The sequence below is a fragment of the Eublepharis macularius genome, chromosome 9 (assembly GCF_028583425.1).
Source record: "Eublepharis macularius isolate TG4126 chromosome 9, MPM_Emac_v1.0, whole genome shotgun sequence".
Taxonomy (NCBI): Eukaryota; Metazoa; Chordata; class Lepidosauria; order Squamata; family Eublepharidae; genus Eublepharis; species Eublepharis macularius.
In genome coordinates this window covers 106,163,620-106,187,642 of record NC_072798.1, presented here as the reverse complement: position 1 = coordinate 106,187,642, position 24,023 = coordinate 106,163,620, and the positions used below count along the sequence as shown (strand labels likewise).

The window sequence follows — 24,023 nt, the reverse complement described above, 5'->3', positions numbered from 1 at the left end:
TGCAGAAATTCTAAAGAAAAAAATACAGCTCCACAGCTGACTCTTTGGGGTGCTATGAAACATAAAAAAACACAAGCAGGTATATTTTATTATTTGTGGTGCACTATGGTTTGCGGTGTTTTTGACAAACTAGCACATTATGGATGAGGAAATCGTTTACAATAAAATGGAGCTTTCCCCCTTACTGGGGCATGTCTGGGCATGTCTTGGAGGGGGAGGGGGAGGGGAACGAGCGGTATTCACGTCATGCCTGAAGGCCATGTGCTTTCATAAAGCAATGGCGGGGTATGGGGAAGTTTTTTCCTTGGGCTGGGGCAGGGGTAAATATGCGTGCTCTTATAAATCCTTTTTTTAAAAAAAGGTTTTTATAACTTAGCACGAAAGAAATTTTCTATGGTTTGATGTCTCCTGTTTAGTTCAGCATAACCATCCTGAAAGTGGAAGAGGTGATGAGGAAACATCAAAGCCATGCTTGTGCAGAAATTCTAAAGAAAAAAATACAGCTCCACAGCTGACTCTTTGGAGCACTATGAAACATAAAAATCCACAAGCAGGTATATTTAATTATTCACAATGATTACAATTTTGAGGTTTTTTGACAAACTAGGGGGCTTCTGAAATGCTATTCTCAAGGTTTACTAAAGTTATCTTTTGTTTTCCATACAGACCGTGACTCTCCTAAAAGGTCCTCAAAGCAGAGCTCCCCGTTGCAGCGCACGAATGTGACCCAGCAGCAGATACCCGCCAGCAGGCTTTCAAACCCGCATACCATACAGCAAACCTGCAAGAAAGGATTGGCAAACCCAACCAAGCCAGAAGCATGCGGTAAATCAAAAAGAAAACACGTACACCAAACTGACATTAAACAGACACAAAAGGGGGGGTCTTCAATGCCACCCAGCAAGAAACCAAAAATTGACATTTCTGATACTACTGCAGCTGTTAAAGCTATATGTGATAGGATTGCACTGTTACATGGTAATTTGGATAGGTTAGGTTATAAAGATATCAAGGCACTGACTACCGCAGTTGAGAATGTAGTAGATCTAAAAGTCTCTGGTACTACTGCAGCTGTTAAAGCTATATGTGGTAGCATTGCACTGTTAAATGGTAACTTGGATAGGCTAGGTTATAAAGATATCAAGGCACTGGCTACCGCAGTTGACAATGTATTAGATCTAAAAATCTCAAATCTAAATGTGCAGCAAGGGGGGTTCAAGCAAAAAGGGGCCGGCCGGGTCAAGCCTCACCTGACCCCATACCAGAGGAAAAGCAAATCTTTGAAATTCAAAAACTTATGGAAAAGAGTGATACTTAAACTCCTAAATAATGCTAAACATATTAATTCCCGTCCAAAACGCAGTGCTTCCATTTTAAAGCTGATAAGTAAAAGACAGAGGGCTAAAGAGCCAAATCAACACATGGCTGGTGGTTGTCGCCCCATCTCAGAGGAGGCGCCAACTACCCCCCATTCAGCAAATGGAACTACAGCACCCCCTAAAGAAAACCCGCTAGAATTACCTCCACAAGAATCCCCACCTGCCACCCCCCATTCATCAATTGACACTGCAGCTAGCCCTATATGGGCCACCCCTGAAGAACACCCTCAGGAATTACTTCCGCAAGAAAACCACCCATCTATCGCCCAACTGGCAAATGACAGTGCTGCTGTCTCCATTGATGAAAGCCCCCAAGAATTGTCCCCCAACAATGATCCACCCAAAGTTTACTTAGAAAGGGTGGGGCAGTGGGAACGACAATTGCAGCGCTTGCCAATGGATCAATATGGAGAACTTTTCCGATTTGTAAACTTGGAACAGTTAAACCACCCAGTACTTGTGCAGGAGGCAATTCGTCAATCCATTCAGGGGCTTCTTGATGAGATGAGGGCTAGAGTCCAGGAGGGTGATTTGGTACAGCTCCATCTTGAGGGTGGGGGGTTAAGTAACCCTCTTCGCTCAGTGAGAAGGCCGGTTGGAGACTTCCCTGCCGAGGAATTCATAAACCAGATGGCCAATCTTATGCAAAGTAATGCGGAAATCCACCTTCATGGAAGCCTGCGGCTAGTCATGACAGTAATTAGAAACAGGGGTGGGAGGGGAAGGCGGGTAATAAGCACTATCCTCTATAGTGAGGTAATCCATAAGAAAAAACAGCACTTAGTTGATCTAAGCAACACTGATAGTAACTTGTGCTTTGGGGGTAGTCTCTTGGCGGTTATGTCAAAGAGGATGCTCACCATTCCGGAATTATCAGAAAGAGCCCGCAATTTGTATAGAGAACTAGGAATTTCAGAGGATAAAAAAATATTACTATCTGATGTGGTCACGTTTGAGAAACATTTAAAGGTGAATATAGGAGTAGTTATCAATGGGGGCAAAGGTTGGGAAATCTTTAGAAGTGGGGATCCCATACATCCTGAAACATACTTTGTACTGCTTTATGAAAATCACTTCTACGGCATTAGGAACATAAAGGGGTTCTTTGGCCAGAGAAATTATTGCTCTGTTTGTGGTAATGTTTATAGCCACTCACACACCTGCAAGTATCGGTGCCGCTTATGTTTGGAGACAAAATGTGTTGTTCAGCAGGAGGAAAGGTGCCCTACTTGTAAAATATATTGCAAATCAAGGTCCTGTTTGGAAAGGCACTTGAATTTGGCAACATGCACAGTTAAAATATTTTGCAATTCATGCCGCACCTATGCTCCAAAGAAGCACACATGCAGGGTGCGGTGGTGTAAGCAGTGCAAAGAGCCCGTTGGGGACATAAACAGCCACCGCTGCTACATGCCCCCAATTAAAGAAACTAAAATAACAAGCAAATATATATTTTATGATTTTGAATGTACACAGGAATCCGGAATACATATTGCAAATTACATTTTCGCTATGGGGCTAGAGGAATGTGATTCTTGGGAATTTAAGGGTGGAAAGTGCGTTTCAGACTTTGTTAAAAAATTCATCAACAAAAAGTACAAGGATTACACTTTTCTAGCCCATAACGCAAAAGGATATGATAGTTACTTTATTGTTAGGCAGTTGTTGGTTGAAAAGGTGGATGTAGACCTCATTACACAAGGGGGAAAACTGATGTGTGTGACTGCAAAAAAGTTTGGTATTAGGTTTATAGACAGTTTAAACTTCTTACCTATGAAGCTTGCAAAATTGCCACAAGCCATGGGCTTTGAGGGGTGCAAGGGCTTCTTCCCCCATTTCTTTAACACTGCCGCAAATTGGGCGTATGTCGGCCCCATGCCTAGGGTGGAGGATTATGGCATTGATAATATGATGCCAGGTGAGAGAGCGGAATTTCTGTCCTGGTACCAGGATAACCAAGACAGTGTTTTCAACTTGCAAAAAGAGCTGTCTTATTATTGCCAGCAGGATGTTAAAATTCTGAGAAAGGCCTGCCTCCTATACAGGGAAGAAATTATTTCCATCTCAAAAATTGACCCTTTCCAATATATTACTCTCGCTGGTGTTTGCATGGCCATGTTCAGACACATGTTTTTAAAACCAGACACAATTGCACTGCTGCCACATGACAATTACCACAGACAGACCAAAAGATTTTCCACCCCATCTATACAGTGGATGCTGTATGTCCAGCATAAAGAAGGTATCGAGATACAGCATGCTCTGAAAGGTGGAGAGTTAAAAGTAGGACCTTATTTTCTTGACGGTTTTGCAGAAGTTGGTGGGGCCCCCACAGCCTTTGAGTTTAATGGGTGTTTTTTCCATGGCTGCCCCATCTGCTTCAGCCCAACCGACAGAAATCCACTGACTGATTCTACGTTTGGCGAGTTATACCACCGCACACAGATGAAGGCCAGTTTTCTGAAAAGCCAGGGGTTTGCAGTTAGGACCCTGTGGGAACATGAGTGGCGGGAGATGATGGAGGATGACAGGGATCTTGGTGCTTTTCTAAGGGAAAAGAAACTGCCCTCACCTCTATGCCCTAGAGATGCCCTTTTTGGCGGGAGGACAAATGCTGTCTGTTTGTATTATAAGCCCCAGGCTGGGGAAAAAATACACTATTATGACTTCACCAGCCTGTACCCTTTCGTAAACAAGACAAAGAAATACCCTATTGGTCACCCAATCATTATTTATAAGGACTTTGCCCCTCTCTCTGAATATTTTGGCCTTGCCAAAGTTAAGGTGCATCCACCTCGAGGGCTCCTTTACCCTGTTTTACCCTTCAAGGTGGATAGCAAACTTCTGTTCCCACTGTGCCGCACATGTGCAGAGGCAAAACTGAAAGCACGCTGCGCTCATTCAGCTGAGGAAAGGGCCCTAGAAGGGACCTGGTGTACCATAGAGCTACTTAAGGCTATAGAAAAGGGGTACAGTGTGATGTCTATTAGTGAAGTCTGGCATTTTGAAGAAAGCTCTGAGGAACTGTTCTCAGAATATATTAAAATGCACCTCCGGCAAAAACAAGAAGCGTCTGGGTACCCTAACTGGTGTACAGATGAGGAAAAAAGGGAGAAATATATTAAGGATTACCTAGAGAAAGAAGGTGTTCAGTTGCGCGCTGAACACATAGCTAAGAACCCTGCAAAGAGGCAAATTGCAAAATTATTTTTGAACTCTTTGTGGGGCAAGTTTGGCCAGAGGTCAAACTTGGTGAACACTAGCATTGTGAGGGACCCAACCAAACTTTTAGAGTATGCATTTTCTCCGGCATATGAAGTATCCAGCTTTGATGTAATTGATGACGAGACAGCAAGCGTGTCCTGGAAGCACGCTAAAGACAGGCACACATTATCAGGGAATACTAATGTAATGATTGCCTGTTTTACTACTGCGTACGCAAGGCTGGAACTTTATGAGCTGCTAGATAAATTGCAAGATCGTTGTTTGTATCATGATACCGATTCTGTCATATTTGTGAGTCGAGACGGGGACTGGAATCCCCCTTTAGGAGACTACTTAGGTGACCTCACAAGCGAGATCCCACCAGATCAATATATTACCGAATTCACATCGGCTGGGCCAAAGACATACGGCTACAGATTATCTGGGGGAAAGGTGTGTATGAAAGCCAAGGGGATTACTCTTAATGTTTCCAATTCTGTAAAAATAAACTTTGACACGCTGAAGGACCTGGTGCTAGACTACGGCTCAGAGCAGACTACTAAAGAGATCCGAGTCCAGCAGCCCTCCATCATAAGAGACAAAAATCAGTGGCTCATCCATACAGGGCCACTGAAAAAAACATTGAAAGTCGTTTATGATAAGAGGGTCCTAGTGGAAGATTTCAAAACTTTACCATACGGTTTTTAATATGGATGTACGCTGGAAACATCCATTTTCTGCAGTAGTGGCTGGTCCTAGCAACTGTGGGAAAAGTTTTTTTGTAAAAAACATTTTGGAAAATGCCCAACATGTACTGTCTGTCATGCCTGAAAATATTGTGTGGTTTTATAGCTGCTGGCAGAATCTGTATGATGAAATCCTCTGTAAATACCCCTTTGTAAAATTTGTGGAAGGACTGCCTGAAACTCTTAATGATGATCAACTTCTCCCCACCAATAAAGTAAATCTTATCATAGTTGATGATTTGATGAACTCAGCTTGTGAAAATCCAGAAATTGAGAAAGCCTTTACCAAATACGTGCATCATCGGAATCTGAGTATCTTATTTATCACTCAGAATATTTTCTTTCGTGGGAAAAGCAACAGAACCATCAGTTTAAATACCAAATATCTAGTGTTGTTTAAAAACCCCAGAGACAAGTTACAGATTGCAACACTGGCCCGTCAAATGTACCCGGGGAAGTCCCAGTTCTTTCTGGAGGCCTTTGAGGATGCCACACAAAACCCTTATGGGTATTTGGTTGTAGATTTAAATGCCTCTACACCAGATTCTCACAGGTTAAGAACAGGACTTTTCCCACCAGAGTGGCCTGCAGTGTATGTCTTAAAAACAAAACCGGCTTCCTCTGGGTACAAAAGAAAGCAGCCTGCGCTCTAACCCCCCTGTTGTCCCCGTGGCCTTCAAAGGACAACATGTCCAGGCGTATAAAGAGAAATTTGGCACTCCTAAAACTACTCATTAAAGCTACTCCACAGCAGAGGAAAGCCATTTTATGTTCAGCATCAGATGATCTGGTCGCGGCTATCTCAGAAATCGCCCTCAACACTTTAAAAGGCAACATCCCTCTATCACCTCGGCAGGTGTGCACACTGAGGAAAAGGCGAAGTTTCATCAAGAACCTGAGTAACAAAAGAGTATCTCTAAAAAGGAAGAAGCAGTTGGTGAAACAGTCTGGTGGGTTTATTGCCCCTCTGTTAAGCTTTGCTATTCCTCTCTTAACAGGGCTTTTAACAAGTCAGTAATGGAATATGCAGAAAAAATGTATTTGGTTCCTAGCCAGCAGTTAGCACAATTAAGGGGGCCCCCTCCTCCTAAGGAGGAAAACATCAGAACTGCAACAATGTATACCTTAGATGCTGAAATGAAGGGGATTCTTCAAAGGCGTGACTTGACAGAATATGAGAAGGCCAAGCATTACGATGCCCTGCTTCAAAAATTTTTAACACATGTGAAACAGGGGGAAAGTGAAAAATCTAAACTGAGCCTGTTTCTGCCTCAGCCAGAGGATTCTTCTGTAGAAACCCCTAAAATTCCTGATGCGATCTTCCAAGAAATAATAGACACTTTGCCGGTTAGATATAAGAAACATGCAAAAGTGCTGTTAAACAAAATGAGACAAAACAAAAGTGTTTCTTCTTGGGATGACCGTGGAGTCTTTGTGTACAAAGGAGAAAATATCCAAGGCTCCAATATGCTGGACTTGGTGAAGGGGGTTACTCAAACACACACCTTGCCTAGCCATCGCATACCCACAGGCTGGGATGCTTTCATGAAGGCCATGGCTGAGCTGAATGTTCCATCTTCTGTGGTGGGAAACCCGATTAATCGCCAAGCTTTCGAGCATCTAAAGAACCCGGTCTCCTCCAAAGAGATGCCGGCCCATTTTCGTAGAGCTTCTACAAAACGAAGAGGCAGCTTGCCAGCTGCATGGATAAATTTGTAATGCTTTAAAATAAAAATTTTCCTTTTAAAATTTATACCGTGTTTGTTTGTTTGTTTAAACAAAACAGACAGACAAAAATCACATTTTAAGCCCACATGGGGGCGCTTTATTGAAATTCAATATTGTGGAATTCGTTGCAAGATACACATGCCTGGGGTTGCACAAAGAGGTTTGGAACAAGTTTGGGCATGCCCTTCTTTTTTACAAACTCTTCCACCATTAGATCATTTTGAGCTAAGTCATCAGAATACAGTTCTTGGATCTGATCAAAGGAAAGTCCTTTATTGCGCAGCTGTAGAAAAAATATGCAGTGATAGCCACAGACCACTGAGTCGTCAGCCTGTAGCTGTCTGGGTTGGAACGCAGTCTTGTTGGCATTTTTTTGCAAAAAATTCACAATGGTTTTGGGAAACAGGGGGCTGTCGGGAGGATGTCCATAAGAGTCAAAAAATTCACCACACCCATCCAGTGTCAAGTATATGGCAAGCCAGTGTTCTCCAGGGAGGTTGTGGGGGTGGGTATTCACCACTAGGCTCACGGGCCTTCGATGCAGTCTCTGTTTGGGGAGCCAGTCAGCTGGAAACACTCCAAGGAAAGTCTTTTTGGTGTGAGGGCTTGTAGATAACACAGATGTCAGCTGTAGGGTATCCATGTTACATATAGTCAAATAAAACGTTTCTTCTATGATTTATCTCAATAACGTTGTCAAAAACCCCATAGACAATCATGTTAACGGTGTTAGGCAGTGCATTGGCAAAACGTATTTCAGCACGCAGATTACCAGTTTTAATCAAGGAGTAGTGGTCCGCACATTCCTGATCTGGAGACAGGTCAAATGCAAACAGCGTGTAGCCCTGAGCAAACTCCTCACGGTTAACTAACAAAGATCTGTCTTTCATATGTTTACCAGCCGCCTGAACCAGATGCATGTATTCCCGCACACAGTTTCCATCTTCAAAGTTGGGTTGTAGAGGTTTAGCAGGTACTTGCTCGCCGTCCAGGTACAGTGCCACAAAATTGATGTCATAATGCTTAAAGTTAAATGGGTTTTTATTATGGGCTCCGCTGAAGGAATCGTTATCTACCAGTCCTATAACTAAAAGCTTGGGTAATTGCCCCAAAAACAAATTCTCTTGGTTGCTGACACGGCTCCCTGCGGGGATGCTAAACACTTTCATGCCCACGCGATCCACAGGGTATTTGGCATTAGCTGTAAAGAGCGCCTCTGCGTGGCCTAAACGGACACCAGGAGCTACTCTTACTTTTTTCACAAAAAGGGAAGCAGACAAGATTTGTAATTTGCACCCCCTATTTGGACCATCTGTCATGAGGCAAAAGGCATCTTTGCTGCGTGTCAGTTTAATTTTGACATCAACTCCATTTACCAGCAGCTTCTCTTGAAAAAACAGATCACTGTGGAGGCGCCCCAGCAGGTCGATTTTTCTGCTTTCAGCAGTCAGGGCTGCTCTTTTAACAAACCCTTTGTTATCTCCATCCAGGGCAGTTGATTCATGATGTCCAGGTGTATCTTTGTAAAACAGGCCTGCAGAGAATTGGGTGGATAGTGTGTCTTCACTATAATTGAGCACTGATTCTATAAAGGCTCTGTAAGGATAGCAGTTGTTACTCTGGCTGATGAGGCGGTCTCCCAGAGTCACGTCCAGCTGGCTAAAGATAGAGGCAATCGGGTAGTTCACCAAACTTACCCTTGCATTTCTATCAAGGTCTGTACCATCATCTTTCACGATCCTGCAACACAGGTAAAGTAGAGTGTTGTTTAAATCCATGTAGTCTTCACCATTTCCCGCGATGAAAAAGTCCAGTGGTGCTGATTCTGACAAAGCCGCCAGGGGTGGGACTTCAATAAAAAGACACCTCTCGATGCTCGTTTGCGTAGGGGCTATTTGGAACAGGTCTAGTTCTGATTTGGTGCATTCTTCTGAGCCGCTGTGAATAAAAGCCATTGCTGCTTAAAATATGTCTCCAGGGCTCGGAGGCTGTCTCCCTGCGCTTCTCTTTGCCTTCCGCTTCTGAGGCCCGCGGCGCTTCACAGCTTTTCTTTTAAAGGGGTGTGGAGGGCCAGTTAATGGAACACGTGATGCTTTTCTTTTAAGCCCTCGTTGCCTTTTAAGATACATGAGGCCTGACCCCTCTTGTGGTGTAAGTGGGCTCATTTTATTCAGAACTGCTTCAGAAACATGCCCCACTACATCTTTAGCAATATTTCGAGCTGCATTTTTTACATGGGGCTTTATGAGCTCAAATCCTCTTCTCAAAAGAGGGACGGCTTTTCGGAAAAGGCTCCGGAATATGCCCCCAACACCTGCCCCATACATAACAGGGGCTCCTTGGAATCCAGGAAGGGCATTTCCAGCTTGGTTCCTGTAGTAATGCCTGTAAACATCTGGGTCGCCATAGCTTTTTAAGATGACCATCTTTATGTGCTTAAAAGACCAGGGCTTTCCGAGGACGAAAGTGAAGCTTCACGATCACCTTGCCGAGACGAAATGGCACGTTCTTGTTCTGATCCGTCTTAATTTCAATAGTGATAGTGTCTATGTGGTGCTTACTGACAGGTACGTAATGAGGCTTGTCATAAGTAATGTTAATACGCTCATTGCTTTCTCCACGAACTGGGACACACCGGAGTAGGGGGACGTAGTAGTCCCCCACTATCTGATACTCCACGATGTCTGTATAAACGTACAAGCTGTTGAACCCCCCTGTAATATCTGCAGTAAATGGTATTTTTTGGACAGGTTTATTCGGGACCAAGCCTAATATGTGGGCCAGCTCTCCACTTGCTGAGATAGTATGGGGGTCTGGAGCATAAATCTTAACCTTTTGAGAAACAAGGTCATAGCGCAGCACCGCCCCTGGGGGTTTAGGGTGTTCTTCTATAGCAATGTTCATGGCATCAACCAAGCTAAACATGTCTTTGTAATATCCTTGTCTCAGAGGGAAGCCCCATTTCTCCCCATCCTTTGCCATTTCAAATGTTGTAGTTTGGGGGATGGTTCTCCAGCTGTGTGGGTAATGTATTTCAACCATCGCCACCTCCCAAGCACCAAGAAGTTCCAATGGCCGAGCTAGTCGGATGGTGAAAGCAGCAGTGGTGTTCTGTGGGAATACATCTGCGCAAGCATTGCTAGGGAGGGTGACGTAGAACCCACTATCCATCTTCTTTTTCGTAGATGGGATTGCAAAGGCGGGAAGCAAGCACCCAGCTGTTAAATTTATCAGGCCAGCCTAACCACTTTACTAGATAGTACTTTCTCTTCCCCCTGCCTTTTGATGCTAAAACTTTCTCAATTCTGTACACCCTGTCTGCTTTTGCCTTAACTTTCTGTAACTCTTCAGGATAGAATGACCCTATGACGGGGTCTTCAGCAAAATCTTTGAGCTGGTATACAGGCCTCTTCCCTCTACGGATGACCTGTTCCACTATGAATATTTCATCTGTGTAGCTTTGTTCATAACCTTTTACAAATAGCCCTTTGCTTTTAGACACTCGCACATGGTCTCCTTTTTTAAACAGAGGATTCTCCCCTTCCTTTTCTTTTGTCACAAAACAGTCTCCATAAACCATTCTCCAGACCATCTGAGCATTGGCCGAATTTACATCTGCAGGCCGGGCCCTAATTGTCCTGTGAAAGCTGTGATTATACGTTTTTATGAGCAGAGGTAACACGTCAATATACCTGAATGTATTGTTGGCTGTAAAATACCTCCACATTTTTGTTTTTAAAGTTCGGTTGAAGCGTTCCACAATGGCTGCTTTGACTTCACTGTTGGTGACAAAGTGGTGAACTCCATGCTTCTTTAACACACTGCTTACAGACTTGTTTAAAAACTCTTTGCCACGATCAGTCTGAAGCTTGGCGGGCTTTCTACCTTGCCTGAAAATATCATTAAAGGCTTTTGACACCCCCTCCCCTGTTTTGTCTTTTAGGACTGAAGCCCAGGCATATTTAGACAGGATGTCCACCACTGTTAAAATGTACTTGTACCCCTCATTGTATTTGGAAAACTGCTGCATATCCACTAAATCAGCCTGCCATTGGGCATCCAGACCAGAAACTATGGTCTTGTTTCTCTTAAAATGAACCCTGGCCTGCTTGTGTAATGTGTAAGCATCTTGCTCTGAAAGCCAGGCAGCAACATTATTTCGAGTTAGAGTTTTAGATTGCTTTTTGGCCGCGTGGAAGAGAGGGGTCACCCCACCAAAACTACCTGTTTCTCCAGGTGTATAATATATATTCTTTAATATCGCCTCCTCCCCCGACATCTCTACCTCCACCCCGCTTAACACAATTATGACCATTCAGGGTAAAAAATAAAATGTTTTATTGTGACAAACTAACTCCTCTTCTGCTCTTCACTCTGATTAAGGCAAAAGCATGACACGCAGGAGATGTTCATATCCACATGGCTGCCGATGTGCAGATTCTCAAAAGCTTGGATAACGTCCTCATCAAACTGGTGTAACAGAATAAAAAAAGGCATAGTTCAGTGAAAAGGCCCCTCAGAGGCCACCCCCCACCCAACTTCATTAGCCACCCCATTCACAAACACAAATATTGATTTACCTCAGTACCTGTGAGTGTTGAACTGTGCTTTCTATGTCCATAGATTCATTTAAAGGTCCATCCTCCTCCTGGTCCTCTGCCACATCCTCAAACTCCTCAGCAGGGGTCCGGAAAACACACCACATAGGGTTGGGTATCCTAAAATCCATTTCATCTGCAGGGGGGCCGGTTAACCCCGTCTGTGTTCCATGCTGGTTTCCCCATGTTTGTAGCATTGGATTTTCTATGATAGTGGGGGGAATTAGATCCAGCTCCGGAGACTTGGCCTGCTCACCTGCCTCAATCTTCCCGTTGCGAATCCGGTAAGTACAATACATAGGGAGGAGCTCTCCAAAGTACATCTTAGGTGCCAACGGTGTCTTAAATTCCTGGGGCCTCACAGGAGTATCCATGTTATCAGCAAGAGCCCAGCCGCGTGTCTGCTAGCGCAAAATGGCTTCTTTCCTAAAAACCACCTTGTATGGGTGTGTCTAAGAGCATCCTATTGGTTGGGGGTGAATGGGCGTGTTGATAGAGGGGTCACACGGCCATACTCAGCCAATAGCTGTGGTGGTTACCCCATTTCCGGGGTGGGGTGCAGCAGGCGGAAGTTCACTGACGTGGAAGTGGGTGGTGTTTGCGAAAGGAGATCCAGTTACATTGCAGGGGTTGTGGCCTTCCCATGTCACTTCCGCTGAGGTAATAGGGGAGGGGTGGCCTGCACACGTCACTTCCGATGATACAGCAAATATGCAAAATGCCTAATTAATATGCATGGTATACCCGTCACTTCCGATGATGTCATGGGTGGGGGTGGCCAGCTTACGACAATTCCGGCGATGTGGCAGGGGGAGTGGTCTGCAGGCGTCACTTCCGATGGCGTCAGGGGTTGTGGCGCAGCTTGCCCACGTCATTTCCGGTGGCGTGGCTTGATGGCGTCATTTCCGGCGGCGGGGCTTGATGGCGTCATTTCCGGTGACGTCACAGGAGGGCGCCATTGCTTACGTCACATCCGGTGACGTAATGCCTCATTAATTATTCATGGTATACCCTTTTACTACTCAGAACCTTAAGCAATTCCGACTAGAGCAGAATCAAGAGTCCCTGTGTCAGATACGCCTCCAGCATATCTGCCATGGGTTATGGATTTCTTGCTGCAGTGTGTAGTGGACCTCTGAGAACATGCAGAGGGAACCTGTTTTGCTGACTGGTTGCTAGCTGCTTATCTTGCAGGTGTTTTGGTTACCATTTCCGGGCTGGCCTGAGAACGTGGCCTTGACGTTCCAGCAGAGACTGCACTGAACTCCTAAGAGGCTGAGCAGAGCTCATCCTTTCCCTCCTCCCCTCTCTCCTGGCTCCGCACGTCAAAATCCTAACGAACTTACTTTCCCACTGGGGGGGGGCGTGGACTTTGCCCTATAAGTAACCTTGCTTTGCTGCCTTGCGTCACTTCAGCCAATGATCCTGTTTGACCATCTTGATACTGGTATTCTTCTTTAATAAAGTAACTTCAGCTCATACACCTGAGTGATGCAGTGAAGTGCTTGGGGGAAATACCTGGCACGACTTGACACCCTGTGTGGTGATAGGCTTAATTTGTATTACTCAGCCTGATGCCTTATCATGTCTGATGTTTGGGAGACAATGCCATTGCCCGCAAAGCACCAAACAGAAATGCTCTCCTGCAGACTGCGCACATTCTCCTTCCTGCCAATGGAGTTGATCGGTATAAAGCTCAGTCTCTCCTCCTGGGATCTGACTGGCTGCCTGTGCTGCTGCTGTGCAGTAAGAACTGAAATGAAACACAAGAACTTTTCAGTGGTGGTGGGGGTTAGGGGGCAGCTTCGTGTCCTAGATTGAGTTCACTGTTTAAAAAATGAAGCTGCAAATTCCGGGTATGTTTCCCGCTTGATTGTTTCATTTTGCACACCCCTAATGGTTAGAGTGTCAGACTACAGTCTGGGGAACCCAGGTTAAAATCCTGCCACAGAAGACTGCTGGGTGACCTTGGGCCGGTGAGTCTCTCCCAGCCAAGCCTACTTCACAAGGTGGTTGTTGTGGGGATCAAATGAAGGAGAGAATAATGTCATCAGCTGGGATGAAAGCGGGGTATAAAGAGCTAAATAAATAAACAAGCCTCTCAGCTGGCATCTCTCAAGTTGCATTTATGTCCATTATTCATTCTGTCACGAGCTAGTTTAGTAGGTTGGTACACTGGATGACAGTAATCAACCTAGCTTGTAGCATGGAGGCTTTTATTATTCACATCACTTCCCTAAATTTCCCATTGCATGTGGATGTGTCATAAAATTCTTCCTCTCACAGGATGTTAAAGATGGCCCATCTTCCCACTGGGATGCATCCGTGCGTCTCCATTTGTGCATTTCTAGTCACCCAAAATGGAGGAAGAGGAAGGAATCATTCTTAAAGTATTCCAAATCCCAAAGACCCAGATAAAATTACAGTATCATTTCATTTATACAAATCGTCCAGTGCATCAGATCTTCAATTAAACAATAATGTTGTCTAACTTAAATCAATTTGGGACAACATAGCAAACACACAAGACAGGATTACTTAGTTGCATTTCTGCACACTGACTAAAATTACCATGTAACAGCCTGTCATCTGTGATGGCAAGCATGTGTCAGCTCTTCCCTAGATAGCCTGTATGGTAAACAGTACACAACGAGGAGAGGGAAGCTCATATGTGACAACGCTGATCTCTGAGTGAACAGTGAGTGAGCTGTCAGTACAGAACCATCAACAATTGAGTAGTCTGCGTGCTAGATTCATTTTCAGATGGTGGGCTGTGTCCCAGTGTGTGTGGGAGGTCACACCGCAACCATTTTTTGTTTGGGTTTTAAAGGATTCCTTTTTAAGAGAGAGAGAGAGGTAGATATATATGATAAACAGGGCTTTTTTTTCAGATGGAACGCGGTGGAACTGAGTTCCGGAACCTCTTGAAAATGGTCACATGGCCAGTGGCCCCGCCCCCTGATCTCCAGACAGAGGGGAGTTGAGATTGCCCTCCGCGCCACCAAGCGGCATGGAGGGCAATCTCAACTCCCCTCTGTCTGGAGATCAGGGGGCGGGGCCACCAGCCAAGTGACCATTTTCTCCAAGGGCAACCCACTGAGTTCCACCATCTGTTTTCCGAGAAAAAAAGCCCTGATGATAAATAAATGGAAAGTAGATTGTGTGTTGCAAATTAAGATTAAGAGTGGGTCTGGAGTTCAAAAGGTTTGCTGCATGGTGACCTAAAAGTTTTAATATATTTTAGAACGATTATTTTCAGACTTTCTATATTCAACAAACTAGACTTGTCCCCTGAAAATCTTTGCCTGTTTGCCATGGAATGCCTGTGCAGAAGAGAAAATCCCAAGATATATTCTAGAGCACGCACAGCCTTCACTCAGGGCACTGGCCAATCCTGCTGATAAGCTTCTGTTTTCACCTTGAGAGCGCTGAATATGTGTACTGGAGTATACCAGGACAGATCAAATGCAGAGGGCATGCTATTCTTCAATCAGCCGTATAGCTTCTGATAATCATCCATTTCTGATAAACTCATTGAAAACAGCCTAATAAATTCGTTTGAAAAACGTGACCTTCAAGGAACTCCTTGCCCTGCTGTACAGAACACAGCATCTGTGAGCGCCTGTACGTGCACACTAGCCAGGAGCCCCTCAACATTTCCTGTTCATAGTTTGCCAGTCCCCACTAAATGGACCGAGGCCTCCTGTCTACACACATTCCACCGTCATGATGACAAATATTTCTCTAGCATCGTTTAATAACAGCCAAGCTCAGCATGGACTAGACCCAAAGTCCAATTGAAAGATTCCATTGACTTCAGCAAACATTGGCTCCCTCCGCATCTCATTCTATATATAGCTAGTTCATTTACTTCTAAAAGTGTTCCAGATCAATAGAAGGATATAAAGGCCTGGTTGGAAGCCAAATGGCCAAACATTTGGCAATGGATGCTTTTTTATTTCATTTTTTTAAAAAAACCTACTGCTAGCAACGCCATCCTGATGCGTGTTTTCCCTCCTTTCCCTGGGCCTGCTCGGTTTTGCTGAGTGAGTTGGTTACGTGTGTGTCTTCCCTCCTTTCTCCTGAGGCTGCTGAGCCACCTGACGTGAGTTGGGGGCCGGTTTGCAACTGCACAGCTGAGAAATTGCCTCACACACCTAGGAGTGAGCAATCTGGAGGGGGCAAGGAGGGAGCTTTGTCTGGGAGTTTGGCAGCAGAGTCTGAGGGGAGTATTGGAAAGTATGGTCTGCCTCTTATATGGATCCCAGCGACATGGCTGGCGAGGGAGCGGAAGTAGTAGTGCCCTGAAAAGACTGTGCCCTGTTTATGTTTTTATCAGAGGGCAACGGAAATTCCACTTGTAGCAAGCGTAAGCTGGTAGCTTTACTGGAGGAGGAGATACAAGGGTTTCAGGCACGCTGATCCATACTCCAGCTTCTCAGGGAAGGTGGAGAGTTCTTGGAAAGAACACATGAAGCACCCTTGAGAAGACAACAGGAGGAGGAAGAAAAGGTACCTCAGGAAAAGGAAGAGCACCAAATACAGGAGGAGGGCAAGTGGAAGAACGTGACCCACAGGAGCAGGAAAATCAGGAGACCTTCTGATCCTTTATTACTGAATCATCAGTTCCAAGCTCTCCTCATAGAGTAGGGGTGGGGAACCTCCGGCCCGCGGGCTGTATTTGAACTGGCCTGCGAAGGACAAAGCCCCCGATCCCACCCTTCCCCCCCCGATCCCACTTACCCACTTGGCAGGGGTGTGCTCCCTGGGGCGCCCCTTCCCCAGGGGTGTGTGTGTGTGCTCCTGCACCGCAAGAGCAGGCGGTGGGGAAAGCAGACTGCTCTTGCTGCCACCGCCTGCTATTGCCAGTGCTGCCCGCGAGAGCAAGCGGGCAGCACTGGCAATAGCAGGCGCTGCTATTGCCAACGCCTGCTATTGCCAGCGAGAGCAAGTGGCAGCAGCGACAGTGGGGGGCGCTGGTGCCAGAGCTGCCACTGCCGCCACCGCCAGCAATCCGCAGCGGTGGTGGCAGGGAGAGGGGATACAAGCGCCCTTTCTCCCATGTGCATGCACGGAAGGGCGCTTGTATCCCCTTTCTCCCTGCCATCACCATTGCAGACTGCTCGTGGCAGCAGAAACAGTGGGGGGTGCTGGTGCCAGAGCTGCTGCCACTGCCGCCGCCAGCAATCCGCAGCGGTGGCGGCAGGGAGAAAGGGGATACAAGCGCCCTATCTCCCATGTGCACACGCGCAAGGGCGCTTGTATCCCCTTTCTCCCTGCCATCACCACTGTGGACTGTTTGTGGCGGCAGTAACAGTGTGGGGTGCTGGTGCCAGAGCTGCTGCCGCTGCTGTGAGCAAGCCGCAGCGGTGGCAGCAGGGAGAAAGGGGATACAAACGCCCTTTCTCTTGTGCATGTGCACGCAACATCGCTCCTGGAAGTGATGTCATCATGCATGTTGCGTGATGACATCATTTCCGGGAGTGATGTTGCACGCGTGCACGTGTGTGCACGCGCAGGGGAAAAAAGGCCCTCCCCGTGCGGAACAACATAAAGTTGGCCCGCTCTGGGAAAAAGGTTCCCCATCCCTGTCATAGAAAATGACTCTGGGCTACAGGAAAAAAATTACTATCCAAGACTCCGTAGAGTAAAAAGGTTGTTTCTGAGGCCCCTGTGGACAAAAAGGCTTGTGCTTCTGCCCCCCAAATTAGGAGGCACGTGGCGGAGAGGGGCAGCGTGCCAGCCAGACCTGTCCTCTTGAGAGGTATGTTGTTTACCAGGTGCAAACATCCAAGATGTGACAGGAAGGCTGGAAAGGCTCGTCAAACCCATAAATTATTATCTCTTCTTGATCATCCATGTGGGAACATATGATATTGCCCAGCACAGTCCGGAATGTATTAAGAGGGACTATGAGGCTCTGGGCAGAAAGCTGAAGGACCCGGGAGCACAGGTTGCAATTTCACAGAATATTGGAAATAAATAAAGCTACACAGATGGTGTCGTTAAGAGAGGTTTGGTTTCCTGGACCATGGACTACACTTTCGGGATGAACCACTTCTGTTGGGAGATGGTTTGCACCTCATGAGAGTAAGAAAAAATGTGTTTGGCAGGAGCAGAGCAAATCTGATAAGGAGGGCTTTAAACTAAATCCTGGGGGAGAACGGGTAAAAAAAACCCCAAATTAGTATGATACCAGTTACCGGTGCTAAGAGCTCTAATGGTGAGCGGGGAGCGACATAGATGCAGAGCCCCACTAATTTGCAGTTGAGGACGCATATGCAGCACTCCAGGGGCATAAACTGCAGGTTCTGAGTCTACACCAATGTGCAGGATATGGGAAACAAACGAGGAACTTGACATCTTAATACAGGAAGGGAACTACAACCGAATGGGCATTGCTGAAGCTTGGTGGGATGAGACACACAATTGGAATATTAGGATTGGAGGGTCCAACAGACCAATAAGGAAGGATGGAGGACTAGCACTATACGTCAAGGATGTATATACTTGTGAGGAAATACCTGAATCTGAGCATGGAAGGTCAGTTGCGAGCTCCTGGGTAAAAATAAAAGGAGAAAGAAATAATAGTGATATTATGGTGCGGGTCTGCTACAGACCACCAGGCCAGGCAGAGGACTTGGATGAGAAACTCCTAGACCAGATTACAACATTTTCAAAGAGACAGAACATAGTTATCATGGGAGATTTCAATTACCCTGATATCTGTTGGAAGTAAAACTCTGCTAAAGCGTAGTCTGATACTTTCCTGACTTATCTTGCTGACAGCTTTGACTTCCAGAAAGTAGAGAAGGAAACAAGGAGGCCTGCTGTCTTGGATGATTCTCACCAACAGGGGAGAACTGGTGGATGAGGTGAAAGTGGTGGGCACCCTGGGCAGCAGCGACCACGACCATGTAATTTTGGAGTTAAGACCCAGGATAAGGGAAAAGTTGAACATAGAGGTATAAGTTAGACTTTAGAAAAGCTAATTTTAACAAGCTCAAAGTTATGCTGGGGAGAATCTCATGGTCAGAAATACTCAGGGAGAAAGAAGTTCAGGATGGGTGAGAGTTTCTTAAAAGAGAGCAGTTGAAGGTACAATCACAAACAATTCCAATAAGAAAGAAAAATGGGAGGAATCTAAAGAAGCCAGGTGGCTTTCTAAAGATCTGAGTATTTAAAAAGACACATTTAACAAAGGGAAGGAGGGCTGAATAACCACAGCTGAACAAATTGCCACTGCTTGTGGAGAGCGTTAGAAAGGCTAAAGCTGAACTTAGGCTAACAAGAGATGCGAAACACAACAAAAAAGGGTGGTCTAAATCCCTCCCTCCTCCTATTTTATCCCATTCTGACTGATTACTTTGCCTTCCATTCCATTCAGTATTCATTTGACAGTTGATCAGACCAGAAGAAACTTGATGGATCACATTAAACCTCTGTTAATAGGGCACGTTTTCCAGGCAGTTGGCAACCCTACCTCATACCCCATGCGTGCTAAGCTTATTCATGAACTTCTGGGAAGGGAGTTTGTCAAAAGCTTTTCAGAAATCCAAGCATATCCATGACTTGACGGCACTTTCCACTACCATATCAGTATATCTAATTCTCAAGATGACCAAATCTGTGGCTGCTTAAACCCATGGATTGGGGCCTGGATGAGAAAGGAAAGACTTTCTCCAAACACTGGGACCGTCCAGATTTGCAGAAAAATCTGAAAACCAGGGGGAAATAGAGAAGGGTTAAATCTCCCCAACTAGAGAAGTATTCTCTGAGCATGTGCAGAAAATGTATCTCTGCTGGAGCCACAGTCTGATGGTGGTAGCAGGGGCACAAGAGATGAGCAACAGAAGGAAGCGGTCAAGCAGAGTGGCAGATTACAGGTGAATGGGGAGGGGGACAGAGTGCAAGAAGCAGCCCCCTGCATGAGCCGGGCAGACAGCTGGCACCACCACGGCCATTGGTTAAGATGGGGGCAGGAGTACAGACAGGCAGTGGTGGCAGTCAGGCTGTAGCAGGCTGGCTGGAGAGGGGCCAGCCCACCAAGTAAGGTGGGGAGGATGTGTGAGTGAGCAGAGTGCTGGGAGGGTGGCAGAGCACGAGGGGGGGGAACAGATCCCCATTGCTGTGGAGACGAGTGGGAGGAAAAGCTGCCGCAACCACCACACTACTTGGGCTGGGGAGAGAGGGGCTGTTGTCGCCACCCCCCGCTGCTTGAGATGAGCAGGGGAGGAGGAGCTGCTGTAGCAGGCAGGAAGTGGCAACACTTCAGCCTGCTGGGCTGGCTGGCAAGAGGCGCCAGGCAGCCGGATTGGCTGACTGGCGCCAGTTAACTGGAGCAAGGGGGGAGTTTTTTAAAGTTTAAATCACCCTCCGCGCTGCTTGTGAGCGGTGCGGAGGGTGATCTAAGCTCCCCCCACCTTGTAGGAGCTCTCCTGGGGGAGGCTGTGCCCTGCACAATGATGTCACTTCCTGGAACCAGGGGCACCACCTCCTGCTGGGGGGTTGCCCCATGTGCTGGCAACCTACTGAGTTACATCCAGGGCTTTTTTTCAGGGGGAACGCAGGGGAACAGAGTATTGAAAATACTGGGCAATGGTGCTTGAAAATAATATGATTTCAAAGAATCCCGTGTGTTTCTTCCTCATTTCCCTCTTGAGAGTTCCACCACCTCTTTTCCCAGAAAAAAAAAACCCTGGTTACATCACCTCTTTTCCAAGAAAAGTTTTCGGCTAAACATTAGGAAGAACTTCCTGACATTTAGAGCAGTTCCCTCAGTGGAACAGGCTTCCTTGGGAGGTGGTGGGCTCTCTTTTTTTTGGAAGGTTTTTAAGCAGAGGCTAGATGGCCATCTGACAGCCATGCAGATTCTCTGACTCAATATGAATGTACACAGATGAGGAGTCCTGAAGGTTTTGTGCCTTCCTCTGGGGACAGAGCAGGGGTCACAGAGGGGAGGTGGGGAAGTAGCTGTGAATTTCTTGCACTGTGCAGAGGCTGGACTAGATGACACTTGGGACCCCTTCCAACTCTATGTTTTTGTTTCTAGGTTCTGTTTCTAAGAACAATGAGGGGCTGTTTTGGCAGCTAAAAAGATGCAGGGGGATCCCAAGAGTTCCTGGGGCCACTGTGCTGCGCACACACTCTGGACTGGGGCCTTGTTTCTAAGATGGTGCCAGCAGCCACGGGAGGGACCCACTGTCACTTATAGTCTGATTCTCACAACACTTCTCAATGCTCAGTTCACTGTGACGGAAGCTGTGTTCTCCTGCACCTGAGCTGTTGCAACTGATCTGAAGTTGCGCCTGCTCATTCTGCCTACAGTGCTTAATCAAGCCTCCTGTGTTTTTTCGCTTTTTGTCTTCCGCAGCCTAATTTGGGTGGTGTGATGTCTATCGGCTCTGCTACGCCCATCAGCTCTGCTTTACAGAAGTATTTTGCCCATTCATCTTACCACCTCAGGCTCCTGGCTCACGCTTCTCCAGCGCCCATTAACTTTCTCTAGCGTCTCAGAGAGGATCAATGAATACAGCAGGGTTATTTTCAAAGCACTCTGCAGCGGAAACCATTGTGTGATCCATTGCTTCAGGAATAAGAAGGCTTGGCTCTTCAGAGGAACCCGAGACTTTGTGTTTGATTTCTCTGTGGACTTGTGTGCATCTGAAGGGTCGGTTTGCCAGCTCCTCTCATTAGCAGGTTTCTCAGTCACCTTGACTGGCAAAAGCCTTGCCAACATTGAGGACGGTGGTTCTGAATATCTTGGCGTCCCATTGATTTGCATGAGATCCAGCTGATACATGTCACAGCCACAGCACACAACTTGTGTGAACATTAAACTATGTCGGTAATCTGAGCCGCAACCTTGTTCCCAGGTGTGCCGCTAAAGTCCATTTGAGCATTAAAATCGGGCTTATTGAACCTCCTGAGGGCATTACACATGGATGGTGGGCTACGTGGAGCTTGGTAATTGAGAAAGGGGGCGCAAATATACATTATTCCATTTCACGGGCTGGAGCCAGAGAATCGTTTTTTTAAGACCATTCAAAGTGGTATAATAAAGTCATCTGTTACTCATGATCTCTTCTGACATCTCTGGTCCAATAAGTCTTGCAAGTTTTAGTAGGTGTTTCAGAAAACCTGCAAAATCCAATGGACCAGAGACAAAAGCAGGATGGAATGAATCAGTACTAACTCCACCAATCATGTCGTAGCTCCCGCAGCTTTTCTTAAAAATAAAACTTACCATGTATCAAACTAGATCATGTATCAAACTATAATTAGGAAAGCAGGTCAAGCATCTACATGCAACAAAGGACCAGGATTGCCTCACCCTGACATAGCGCTGGTGAGGGAAAGGCAAAGAGACGGGCCTGGTGTCCATTTCACTGGTCCAAAGCAGGCTGTAATTAAGGCCGTTTTCACACTACTAACCTACTTCCATAACGTTGCAAAACGTCGCACAAAAAACGCAGAAGATAGCGTCTTCTCACGAGAGTTTTGTGCAATGTTGTGCAAAACTCCCGTGAGAAGACGCTATCTTTCGTGTTTTTTGCGCGATGTTTCACAACATTACGGAAGCAGGTTAGTAGTGTGAAAACGGCCTAAGTGTGTGTGTAAGGGGGTGGGGTGCCTCCATGGGATCTGTAAATCTACCAATGAAACTGGTCTAACAATGTCTCCTTTCATCATTTATACAGAGGTAGACACATTCTTTTGAGCAGAAGCCAAAATTAACTCAAGATATTTTTGCACATAAAGATCAGTCTTATCCAGCCTTTTGGAGATATAAACAGATCCCTGGTCTCATGAACTTGGTCTCTCTGTTAGCACAAAACGTACATGTGCCACTTGATATTATAAGCCCTGTTTGCACTTTTGCTCAGCTTTCCGTGTGGTTGAGCTGATGCTATTCCATGAAAATCAATACAAATTGTTTCGCAGTGTGTACCAATTACTCTTTTTGTGAGGCCTGTGCAAAATACATTGAAAATTCATAGTTAAATTTTAAAGTACAGTTTCTTAACACTTAACTGATCCTTCTGTGGGTGCCAACCTGTTGCAGCCTCTTGTTTTTGCTCACAGCAATGTTAGGCAGGGCTTTTCTTCTGGGAAAAGAGGTGGGGGAACTCAGTGGGTTGCCCTTGGAGAAGATGGTCACATGGCTGGTGGCCCCGCCCCCTGATCTCCAGACAGAGGGGAGTTGAGATTGCTCAGCGGCGTGGAGAGCAATCTCAACTCCCCTCTGTCTGGAGATCAGGGGGCGGGGCCACCAGCCATGTGACCATTTTCAAGAGGTTCCGGAACTCCGTTCCACTGTGTTCCTGCTGAAAAAAAGCCCTGATGTTAGGAATGCTTAAATGCAGGAGAAGAAATCCTGCCGCCCAACTCCCCTCGCCCTTTCTAAAACCCATAACTGAACACTCTATTGAGGGGAATAAGGTCCATGAGAGAAAGCAGGACGTGAGCACTGCCAGTTTGCATTTGATCCAGAACTCACCATAGTTCTTGCTCAATAACTAATTTTCCCTGTCATAAAGTGACAGGAAGCAAGTAGGCGTTCGGCCACATGCAGCACTCCAAGGCATTCTCAAGCCACGGGGCGATCCACTACAAACCAGCCATCCAAATCATCTTAAGGGTTGCTTGGTGCAGAAAAGAGACTGTGAAGAGGACCTTTGCTTTTAGGGGACCACGTTGATCAGAAGCTCTGGTAACAACATGGTTGAGAACGTGTACGGAAAGCCCTGATGCTGTGCTCCAATGTAGGTTGGATCAGCATCAAGTCCTTCTCTGTTCATTGAGATTCACATTCAAGCAAGTACATGTAAGACAGTGGACTAGACTGAAAGAAGTCCAGTTTTCTTTGGGCAACAGTGTGGGGAGAAAACTTCTCCTTTTTGTTCAAGGACAGAATGACTGGAGGAGTTTCCTCCCCTCAGCCATCACCCCAGTCACGGCCAGAGAAAAGGCTGGAAGACAATCCCCACACGCGCACAAAGAGAACGTTGCAGCTGCCACACAGAGACACCGACCTGTGTGAATCATCTCCCCCCTCCCGCCCCCAGGCTTGTCCCTCTTAAGAAAACAAAATGGCTGCCTCCTCACTTGAAGAGGGAGTGCTAAATATTAGACAAAGAGTAGGGTTGCCAACTCCGGGTTGGGAAATGGCTGGAAGTTTTAGGGGTGGAGCCTGAGGAGGGTGGTGTTTGGAGAGGAGAGTGACCTCAGCAGGGTACAGGATCATAGAAGCATAGAATCACAGGGTTGGAAGGGACCTCTAGGGATATCTAGTCCAACCCCCTGCAAAATGCAGAAAATTCCCAAATACCTTCCCTCCCACACACAGTGTCCCTTACTCCATGCCC

The 24,023-nt window shown here is 46.3% G+C and overlaps 1 protein-coding gene across 1 annotated transcript in view; it reads left to right on the top strand.

Annotated features, from left to right (window-relative positions):
• The window catches only part of LMNTD1 (lamin tail domain containing 1), a 210,436-nt gene extending 188,363 nt beyond the window's left edge, over positions 1-22,073 (top strand). The window contains exon 11 of the mRNA XM_054988437.1: positions 21,029-22,073. Within this exon, the coding sequence (XP_054844412.1) occupies positions 21,029-21,163 (135 nt within the window). The 3' untranslated portion in view covers positions 21,164-22,073. The remainder of the gene's footprint in view (positions 1-21,028) is intronic.
• The last annotated feature ends 1,950 nt before the right edge of the window (positions 22,074-24,023 follow it).